General features: G+C 46.1%; 1 protein-coding gene across 1 annotated transcript; it reads right to left on the reverse strand.

The window, feature by feature from the left end:
- Positions 1-5,648: 5,648 nt before the first annotated feature.
- On the reverse strand, positions 5,649-11,307 carry LOC123044464 (disease resistance protein PIK6-NP). The gene is made up of 3 exons (XM_044467201.1): positions 10,078-11,307; positions 9,293-9,952; positions 5,649-7,923 (listed from the first exon to the last, which is right to left on the reverse strand). The coding sequence occupies exons 1-3, from the start codon at positions 11,194-11,196 to the stop codon at positions 6,094-6,096; spliced, it is 3,609 nt and encodes a 1,202-aa protein (XP_044323136.1). The 5' UTR covers positions 11,197-11,307; the 3' UTR covers positions 5,649-6,093.
- Between the last annotated feature and the right edge of the window lie 240 nt (positions 11,308-11,547).

The raw sequence follows: 11,547 nt of genomic DNA on the forward strand, positions 1-11,547 counted from the left end.
ATTAAACTCAGCAAAAAGCCCACAAAAACAAAAATAACCAATAAAGAAAAGGAAAAAGAAAAGCACAACCCAGAAGAACAAAAAAGAGCCCAAGAAGCAATTCGACTGGGGTCAATCGATTCCACACAGCCCAACCCAACAACAACAACAGGAGTAGCAGAAACAAGGGCGTCAAGTAGGATCGCTCCAGGCAATCGAGGGAGGCGACGAAGGTTCCCTTGCGCGCCGCCGGTGACGACGCCGGTTCCCTCTCTCTCCGTCGGCCGCTCCGGCGGCGGGAGAGAGGGGGAACCTCGGGTCTGTTCGCTAGGTGGGTGTGTGGTAGGGTTAGAGTTGAGGGAGACGCTGTCGAGGCCGTTGCGGTGGTGTCGCGTCGGAATAAGTTTCTCCGGGCTCCGTTCGCGGTCAGGCGAGGCTTTTGCCTTCGTCTAGGAGCCAGCGGGGTTGGGGATCCCCGGATCTCGTCGAGGTCGCGGGCTATGGTGGCTGGAGGTCCATCGGCACTGGCCGTTTGGGTCCTCAGATGGGCGATGGATGCAGGGAGACGAAGACCTTTCTTCTTCCTTGTTGGTATGATTTGCTGCTGGTGTTTTTTTCCTTCCTCTGTGCTGATACTGGTGGGAGATCCTGCTTTGTTCGGGCGGATGGCCCAGCCGCGGTGCTCGACCGGTCGGATGACTCGAGTTCTCTTCCTTTTGAAAGGGACACTTTTCGCGGTACTCAAAGCCAAAGATGGCGACGACTGTTGCAGGTGTGTTGGATTGATGTCCATGCCCTCTCAGCGCTGGTGTCAAGAAAGGAGGAAGCAGCGTGGCGACAATTGTACAGTGGTCAAAGATGATGACCTGTTTGCGACTGGTTGCAGATCCTTCTGCTGCAGGGGTCTTCTCTCAAGATTCAGGGATTATGACACATGGCTCCGAAGATCTTCTTGTGTTATGGTTGTCTTAGGGTACTCTAGATTTTCATGGTCCTTTGTGTTTGCGTCTCAGTGTGCTTGTAAGGGTCAAATACTTTGTACTGATTCGTGATATGAATGAAAAAATTCTCAAAAAAAAAACAACAACAACAGGAGTAAACCAAAAAAAAAGAAAACAACACAGATCTCAAAGCGCTTCCAACGAACAGAAAATCGACTGACCATAACATGAAAAGTCAGCTGACTGAAAAGTAGCTAAAGTGAATCGCAACACCTCCTCCTCACACCTGGCCAACAGCTTGTTTGCAAGATTTTGGGCCACAAATTTTGCGTGAAAACTCACAGGGAAAATAAGAGTGAAAAAAACACTCGCATGTTGGCTGTTGCTAGGTTCAATCCAAAACCCGTTACAGCACTGAAAAAAGAGCTTGTTAGAGCCCAGCAAAATATGGGCCTCTGTGCTACACTCACCACTTCGTCCGACGGGGACACAGGCGGCCTGCACAGGGAATACTGATGAGGGTTTTTGCTCCCAAAAAAAATGATGAGGGTTTCTGTGGAATTTATTTTGTTCAATAATAGATCAATTGTTTGCTGCTGTCTTCAGTCCAACAACCATTTGTTCTCACTCACACAAAATTCCCATTCAGATGCTAGCTATTAGCAATGATTCAGTGACTAAATTCTACTATAATTTTGTGCAGGTTTTACTGCAATGATCTATGATCAAAATAAATTGACAATCTTGCCACTTGCCAGAGCATTGTGATGGTACATAAAGGTTTGAAAATGTCAGAAAAATGTGCCTAACTCGGTAATCACATTAATATATCGCGGAAGAAAAGCATATGAAAATACAACCAAATTTGCTAATGGAAACTGTTCGTATTTCTAAGTGAAATTACAATTTTCCTTTCAGGAAGATAAATATATCTTCTTGTCTTGGAAACTATTTTTTGCAAAAAAGTGGAACCTGATTGGATCTTGTTTACCAAGAACTAACAAAAGAAATAAGAAGTTATCCCTTCAAAATGTCAAAGATGGTTCGGAAGAACCTTGCAAAGATTGGTCAAACTGGATCAGACTACCAACAGCAAAACACTCCTCCAACCAGATAGCTAGTAGCACTATGAAGGATAAGGATGTATCACTCCAGTATTGGCACCCATCAAAGATCAATCCATCTACTCCCAAAGTTGTACTAAAGTTGAGACATGTTTTGGTATGGAGGGAGTATTTCATAAAGAAAATCAAACATGCTGACGAGCTGTAATGAAGGGAACACTATGAAATGATGTAATCGATCTAGTTGATACAACTTACCACTATGAGTACATTAGATGCCTGCCAAAATTTGGCACCACGGCAGGAAAAAATCATACATTCACAAAGAAAATGGGAATTCAGTTGTTGGTTTCTATGATGCCTACATGGATCAGAGGTTTAGAACATCGCCTATGACCTAATTAAAAATAAATAAGCAAAGCAATCTACATAATCAAACCAAGATCAGCTCTCTACCAACTCTCAGAGAATGAGACCGAACTAAACTCCCTCTTCTGATGGCAATCTCAAAACCTACAAAACAAAATTGAAACCTCACAGAACAAACCACATAATCTGGTAGGAACCGGATCCCTACCAAGGCATGGTCTCAGGTTGTAGGGGTGGAAGGAGGGATGGCGTGGAGGAAGGCGTGGTCGCCGGCGCTGGGGCGCCGTCGTTGTGTGCGCGCGAGAGAGAGAGAGCGCAGGGGCGGCGGCTAGGGTTAGGTCTCCCGGCTCCCTAAGGAAGCCAAGCAAATATGATTGCTTCTTGCTTAATCCCAAAACAGGTCATTACACGAGTTTATATTTTTTTTAGAAAAGGAGGATGACCCCCGGCCTCTGCATCTGGGCGATGCATACAACCACTTTATTGATTATTCTCACAAGACCTTACAAAGTAATACAATAGTAAGACTAAAGCCGCCGTCTAAGCAACAAACTGTCGCTACACCTATCCAGTTGATGAAGGGGCGGAGATAGCCTGGGCCTAATACCAAACAGACATCGCAGCCAAACCTAACATCTAAGACCTGAGCTCCCATCCAGGACGCCTGCCGGGCATGGATCTCATCGGTCCAGCTTGCTTTCATAGGCCGCCGCCGTCAACTGCCACCGCTCCATCTTCAGAACTGTACTGATACATCAACCTTGCTCGGTCCAGCTATCGTCGACGCCACCATGGCGCCCAACGGCACCTCCTCCCTGCGCGCAAACAGCTGAGCACGTCGCGGTCGCCACTGATACACCTCAGCACCATGCTGCCAAGTACCACCAGCCGACACAGCTTGAAGTCTTTGAAAGATCTGTCGTGCGTAGCACCTGCCGACCAGGCATGACAAAGCATAGCACCTGTCAGTCAGGCATGACTTGACATCTCCACCGAAGCTTCGCGCAAGACGAAGCTGCTCCACCTCCTGCCTCTGATTTCCAGCTCTGCTCCACAAACGATGCTCCCAAGAGAGAAACGACACCGCAGTGCCGCCATCGTTCGATCTGGAACACCAGGTCCTGGGGTTTCCCCAGAGCAGCACGAGTGGGTCGACAGTAGTTACACGACGATGCCTAGTAATGGCGTAGAACGCCGCCATCGCCTGCCGTCGGCTCGGTTTTCACCGGCAACCATGTCTCCCCAACTCGCAGCCGGGACTAGATGATGGATTTCGAGATCGAATCACCAAGCCTCTGGCCGGCCACCTCCGACGAAGAAGATGACCACCACCACTAGCTACACCGGCCAGAACAGATCTGCCATGTGCCGCCAAGCAGTCCACCAGGCCCTCGACGCCGTCGCCGATCTAAAGCCAGATGACATGCCGACGAAGACCGCATCGCACCGCCGCCCGATCCAGGCCAGCCGCCGCAGCAGCCGCCCGTGGCCCGAGGCAGGGCCGACCGCCGCCGCCGTCGAAGTCATCGCCGCCGCTTCTAGATCGGCCGCACCTCCACGCATGTTGGGGCCCCGCCACCCCTGAGACGCGGGAGGGAGGAAGAGCCCCCGCCACCGCCGTCGGCCTCCGGGCACAAGTCGGCGGCGTCCTCCGGCGGCGGCGGGAGGAAGGAAGGAGGATCAGGTGGCCTCTCGAGTGGCGGCTGGGAAGGCCTCCGGAGTCGCCTGGAGGAGCGACCCGGGAGGCAGATGCGATCGATAAACTAGGAAACGGCTAAGCCCCTAATAACGATAAGATAAACTGGGCCACAACTAACTGGGCTAAGCCCGTAATATGCCGGTCATAACATAATCAAACCAAGATGAACATTCATGGCCCATACCCCTCACCGGCACCCATGGCCGCAGGAGCACTGTCATGGTCCTCACCACGACACCACCGCCAGCCATCATCAAGCCGAGTAAGTTGCACAATCACTGGATGCTTCATTGAGTAATTTAAGAAGTTCTTCAAAGCTACAACTATCGATGGTGTTACTACAGTTGCTTCCATTTTCGAAAAGTTGCCTTGCTATTCAACCATGGTCAATCTGGGAGGACAAAAGGGAATTTAAGCAAGAGTATACTCATTATTTACACTCTTGACTGTAGGATTGGACTATTCTTGTTTCCAAGATCATCATCTTAAGTAGACTTCAAACACTAGCCTGCTTTGGATCGGTGAAACCTATTTTTCTAAGTGATCTGTCTTGTGATGAGCTGTACCTTTTCAAGACACTGGCATTTGGGAGTGTAGACCCCCAGAACATCCACGGCTAGTACAATTAGCAGATGACTTTGCCAAGGTGTTACACAATGTGCCAGGTACACTTGTTGCAACAAATATACTCGCGGATGTGTTGAGAATGAACCTTAATGTCCAGTTTTGGTTTTGGCGTTGGATATTGGACAAGGTGCTAAGATACGTTAAAAGAAACCTCTCCGCATGTGGTGTGCACTCAAGCATGCCTATAGACCAAGACCATCCAGTCGATATAATGGACTATGCTTTGATCCACTTAGCATGATACCTTGTACTCCCTCCGTCCGGGAATACTTGTCCTAAAAATGGATAAAATGGATGTATCTATAATTAAAATAAGTCTGGATACAACCATTTCTAAGACAAATATTTTCAGACGGAGGGAGTACAACTAATGTCTCAATCAAGAAGGAATTGCCAAGTCTAACACTTGCTGAACTTACAAGAGGTCCTAGTGTTACGCCAAAACAAGACTCCATTCTAATTGCATGGGAATCACAAATACCTCCTCATTTTGTTACAAGCGTGCTCAGGGTAGTACACATGAAGGTAGTGCCTTCCCAGGGAGGAAGCGAAGAAGAGTGCCAATCTAATTTTGTTTGACAACTCCTACAATGTACTCCCTCCATTTCTAAATACAAGTCTTTTTACAGATTTCAATACGGACTACATACGGATGTATATAGACATATTTTAGAGTGTAGATTCACTCATTTTGCTCCGTATGTACGTAGTCCATATTGAAATTCTCTAAAAAGACTTATATTTAGGAACGGAGGGAGTAAAATGTAACTCTTCTTGTATTTATTTTTTGTGGCTGTCAAATGGATGTGGTCATGTGGCCATGGAAAAACTGTTTTAAGGAGTGATTGTATACCATTCAACTAAACGTACTGGAGATCTCTAATAAAATTGTACGTATGTTCTATCAGAACCAACTACGCACTGTACTTTCTTGACAACCAACATCATCATCTCACACCATTGTACGAATCATGATCCACACATGAAGGTGAGAAAACTTAACTGAAATAAGAAAATAACACTGTATTTGTTTAAGTGTTTCCTATTAAAGGACTCTGAAACTTCTGAACATTCAGAACGCGCTTTAAATTTAAAGCTGGCCAAAATAGGAGAAAAGCATCATTACCTTCACGGCCTTCACTCCAGAGTCATGGATGGTTCAGGGGCGACCAAATGGCTAATGTATCCCTACTCGTCATTTACCATTTCCTTGTTGTCTCTAGTTAGCTGTTTAAGACACCCGCTAATCTTAGGATAACTAATTGCCAAGTGCCTAATGTGACTGCTGTGGAAGTATATGGCCCCAGGTTTGATGTTTGAAATCAGAGCAACTAAGATGCAGTGCTACAAGAGTAAACCAGCAACAAGATTAATGACCACCTTGACCTCCCAAACTATCAGGACGAAGAGGCTCTCATAGTTCCTCAAACTTCACAACAGGTTTCTTTTGCTTTGGGTGGTTCTCGAGCACGGCGATGAGATCAGCCTTGAGTGCTTCATCACTGGAACCCTTGAGCAAGACTTCCTTGAGTTCAGGTAAATGCTTCAGGCCTAACAACGATGAGCCACTAGAGCAGTTGACCTTCAGCTGCTCAAGTTTCTTCATTGTTTTTTCTCCAAAACTAACTTCTAAGCTGGAGTTGCAAGCAATCTCGAAGATCTTCATTTTCTTGAAAGAGTCTTCCTCTAGGTCATTAGTAATGACAGACAAGTCGAGCTGATTATCTTGAAGGTGATCGACACGAAGACGTAGAATACATAATCCTGGTAGCTCGCTTAGGAACTTGATGACACCCCTAGTTGGTTTCCTTCTTCCTTCTGGCGTCGCACCTTCTGAGTGCGGGGAGACATTATCTTCCATCAACTTGGCTATTTCCAAATCCATCTTTGCAAGCATAGTGAGCTGCCCACTCCAGTTTGGCAACTGGTCTCCAAGCCCATGCATTTTAAGGCTCCTCAAGCCCTCCAAAGGCAGCGGTATACCATTCAAACAACCTTGATTGTTGTCCTCGAGCCGCACCGACAGTGATTCCAGATGGACAAGAACTGAGATTGCGCGGAAAAACTCATTGCTGTTATTCTTGTTAATGCCAGACACTCCGAGTTTGTGCAAATGGGTGAGCTTCTTGAGATCTTCTAGGACGGCCTTTGTCCCTGAAGCACTGACATTGACAACACCAAGTGTGTGCAATGCAGTCAGTTTCCCAATCCCTGGAGGCATCACAACACCAACCAGGTGATGACCACCACAGCAATTGGACAGCTGGGGCACTAAATGATGTGGTGTTGGTGCTTCATTTGCTGGAGCAGTGGTTCCCGCACGGATGTACTGCAGCTTCTCTAACTTGGTGATGTTCACCGGCAGGGTGACTATGGAGGTGTGTCTAACATCAAGAGTCTGAAGCTGCCTCAGACCTCCTATTGAACTCGGCAGATGGCAGATTTCATGGCATCCTCGCAGTGAGAGGAACTTGAGGCGACACATCAACTTCACAATCTTCTTGAGGTCGCTATACTCTAATTCTGATGCACCCTCTAGATCAAGCACCCGAAGAAGCCTCATACTTTCAGAAACGAAGAATGATTTCCAGTTTCCAAACACCATGAGTGACCGGAGGCGTGAAAAGTCAATGCTCTCGTACACAATTCTATCTCTGACCCAGCTCTCTAATATCACAAGGTGACGCCCTGTGCGTTGGGTGGTTAAGGCACAACTGCCCCTAAGTTCAAACACAAGGTTCTCTTCCATTTGGCGCGAGACAATATACTCACGAAAGAAGCCATTGACTTGGCAGAAGACCATCCTTGTGCCGCCCAAACCCAACGCAGATGCCTGCTGGATTATGCTCAGATTAATGAGGTCACAGAATTGTTTCTCCCCAGTCATCTCTGCAGATTCTTCATGGCTGTCCCTGGAGTAACCCTCAGCAATCCACCGCCTTACTAGTCGCCTCCGCCGAATGAGCTGGTTTCGAGGGAAAATTGGTAGATACAGGATACATGGCTTGAGAGAATCTGGGCATTTGCGGAAGTATGAATTCATCCAACCAAACAGACCCTTTAGACTGTCAAACTCTCCGTTGTTCTCGAGCTCTAGCATAAACTTATTTTTGGTAGAAAGTGTATGTTTCCATCGATCTGTATTTTTGGCGAATGAGCTGGCTATCTCCACTATAACTTTCGGAAGTCCACCACATAGTGACGTAAGTTCTTGTAGCTCTGCGACTTCACTCTTCTTGGATACCTGTTATTCAAACAAATTTATATTCACATCAGTCAGAGTGCCAAAGTAAAATACACTGAACTTTCATATTGATTGCTAGATATAATGCATTGTATATCTTAGTTTTGAATGCTATGATGCCATGAAGTAAAAAAGACAAAGGAGAGTAATTTCACTATTTAGGTAGCACAAGCAACCTACTGTAACCAAACTAGAAAAAAGAAATACATCAACTTATCTACAAGAAAGTTTAGAGACACCGAGGATATCAGATGTGACCCCATGTGTGGCAGATCTGAGGAGCGGTGAGAAAATAATAGAAAAATGGGGATCATAGAAATGGAAGATATCGAGCATTTCACCAAATATTGTATCCAAAATCAATTGTTTACGGGAACAGTAACAACATTTACTACATCATTAATATGCTAAATGTTACCCCACGTGTTGCTGCGGGAATCAGTTGCATTATATTTCAATGAGATTTTGTAGTATGGAACATTAATACTTGTATTAACAATATACAAATGAAAACTGAAAATACATATTATCTATTGTATTTTATTATAGTATAGTTGAAAAATATTTTATTAAATATAACTAGTATAATATAATGGAAAACTTTTTCCATGCTTGTTGAGGTGGGCCTTTGATGAGGTGGGTGGGATGTGTGCATGTTGAAAGAAATATGTACAAAGAGTTCAAATTAGTCTAATTAAAAGAAATTACAGGGTTTGTGACCAGATAGAAAAAGAAAGTGTTGTACACTTTTTCCTTGAAAATCAATGACATATGGGAAAATAAAATAGAGAATGGTACTGTGAATCTTGGCACACACTACTTTCAAGAACTATGCATGATTTATATATTATGATTGTTTCACAAGTGCAGATATAAATTACATATGAATTATATGGCATGTTATATGTATCTGGAACGTCAACATGATCCATTGTTCTTAAAAAAATACATTTTTTCGATTGTGCTATGCCCCCTTAGCTTGGGACCGCAACAACATCGACGCCACATGGATAGCACATTCCAGTGAATTCAGGGATTCATTAAAATCACAAGAGAGCTTTAAGGTTTCTAATATGTCAGATACCTAACATGACAGAAATTTAGTATTCAAAGTCGATCTATAGTTTACCATTTTGTACTTTTAAAAGGAGTGCATTCCACATTAGTACAATACGAATACTATGACACAAATCAACAACTATGAAAAATGAAAACAATGTAGCACAAGTAGTGTACTCAACAAAATAATAGCACTGCGTAATAAAATACGAGGAGAGGAGTCAAGTAACTTCATACAAACATGCATACAAGGAACTGGACAGAAGGAAGTAAAATGAATAGAATTAAGTTTATTTTATGAAAAATGCACCTTCTTGAAGAGTTCAAAGGCTGTGTCAGCTTCCAAACCTTTGACATTAAACACGAGCTCTCCCTTAACTCCACGGCAATGAGAGGCCATTTCTTGTTCAATTGTAACGGCGATGATAACATTCTGACGATTAGACCCTGATACCAAGTTAGCTTTTATGAGATCCCATTCTTCTGTGGACTGCAGTCCATCAATAACAACCAGGCATCTATGCTTTTTCAGAATCTCACGACACTCGACAATGGGATTTCTGCTTCCCATCGTACACAAGTCCTCAGTCTCACCGGCTTGAAGATACTCAGAACCAAGACTGGAAAGTAAGATTCGAGAGAAGTTCCATAAATTGAAAGGATGTGATACATCCACCCAACCATACTTCTGGAATAGGGTGCCTATACAAATTCTGTCGCAGAACATGTTCTTGACGAGAGCTGATTTTCCAACGCCAGCTATTCCCCACACGGACATAACTTGGTAGCTCTTGTACCGTGCATTAATTATCTTTAGAGCAAGATCCTTCATTTCCGACTCGCGTCCAACAAGAGGATGCCTGTTCATCCACTTCTTGGCTGCTTCCTCCTTACAGTTGCCGGCTGATACATTCTTGCTGGCGGGTGCATTATGGATTTCCCTGCCTTGATCCACATCATATGGAGATCCCTAAACATATGTAGTTATATATATTACTGTAGTTAATAAAAAAAATGAGGACTTCACTAAATGTGTAATTAGTCTATTAACCAGTAGAAACAAAAACTGATGAGGTTCTGGCTAGGCTTAATTACCTTTCTAAAGAAGGCGTAAACAGAGTGCTCTGCTGATATCTGGTTGAGATGCAGCACTTGGTATGGATGTCCAACGGACAAGCTTGCTACCTCGAACTGGTGGGTGGGCAAGATGATGCAGCTGCCATTCTTCATGTTTGGAAAGAACCTCCTCATAGCATCCCAGTCTGCCATGGAGGACACGCCCTCCAGCACAACGAGGTACCTGTTGTTCATGACAAGCTGCTCGAAATCCTTGAGAGGTTCTCCTCCCGCGGCCTCCATCTTCATCAGGACTCGTACGCCACCTACGGAGGTCGCGTGTTCCTCGCCGGGAGAGGAGGGGGCTGCGTAGAACTGAGCCGTCAAAGACCGGACGAACTGGTGGGGATCGAAGGGATGCATCAGCTTCACCCATGCGCGACATACGAAGTTTTGGCAGGTCCCTTTATCAACGTAGGCGTTCCAGGCGATGGATGCCATCCCGAGATCTTCCCCGCCTCCGGTGCCGGTGCCCCAGATGGAGATGACTCCGAGGTCATGGTCTTTCTTGGGGAGCAGCTGGGTGAGATCCCCTTTTTGGGTGGTTCTAAACGCCGCCTCGAAGAGCCTGTTGAACGCCGTCGCGCCACCGACGGCATCGCGGGAGGAAGCCGGGTCGTGCTTGTCGTCGTCGGCGGCGGCGGGCTTGGAGCCGGAGTCGCTGATGAGGCTGTAGCGCGTGTTCCTGCTGCTCACGTCCTCCACCCTGGCCTTGAGCCGGTCCAGCTCGTCGACCGCCTCGTCGAGCGGCAGCGGGGCGAGATCCAGGCAGGGCGCGAGGAGCCAGCTCACGGGGTTGAGAAGGCGGAGCCACCAGCTGTTGTTCTTGTCGAGGTGGACGACGAACTCGATGCAGTCCTCCACGTCGTAGGCCAGGTCGCGGATCTGCCGCACCCAGGTCCGCACCACCGGATTCTCCAGGCGGTCACTGTCGGCGTTGTTGAGGAAGGCCTGCATCATCTGGAACTCGCCGGTGATGAACACCAGGTTGCGCTGCGCGCTCTGCCGCAGCTTCGACTCCTCCTCGATCGCCGCCTGGGCCTTGGTCAGCGCCCCATCCACCACCGACTTGGCCATGCCCACCACAAGGTCCGCCATGGCTCCGCCGCTACCTACCAAGCTTACAGTCTATGCTTATGTTCAAGACCCACATACTACTACACTCCTCACGCCGTTTTCAATTATTGAATTGAATGGGACAGACAACAAGGGACGCGAACGAGGAGCACACGGCGACGCGCTCCTCTAAAATCAAACCCACTCATGGTTCCTCTGGGGATATTTCGTTTAACAGTTTATCTAATTCATATCTAGATGTTTTTTAAGGATGTCACATCTAAACTTCAACAAATATATAATGCAGCAACAAAAAACAAAAAAACTAAAAAAAAGATACCACAAACAAAGTGAAAATCAATTTAGATGTGACATAAATATGTCACATCTAGA

This window comes from Triticum aestivum, chromosome 2B (genome assembly GCF_018294505.1).
Source record: "Triticum aestivum cultivar Chinese Spring chromosome 2B, IWGSC CS RefSeq v2.1, whole genome shotgun sequence".
NCBI lineage: Eukaryota > Viridiplantae > Streptophyta > Magnoliopsida > Poales > Poaceae > Triticum > Triticum aestivum.

Coding starts and splice junctions, on each gene's coding strand:
- LOC123044464 (XM_044467201.1), bottom strand. CDS start 11,196: ATGGCGGACCTTGTGGTGGGCATGGCCAAGTCGGTGGTGGATGGGGCG. Junction 9,953..10,077: donor TTTACGCCTTCTTTAGAAAG/GTAATTAAGCCT, acceptor ACATATGTTTAG/GGATCTCCATATGATGTGGA. Junction 7,924..9,292: donor CCTTTGAACTCTTCAAGAAG/GTGCATTTTTCA, acceptor TTTGAATAACAG/GTATCCAAGAAGAGTGAAGT.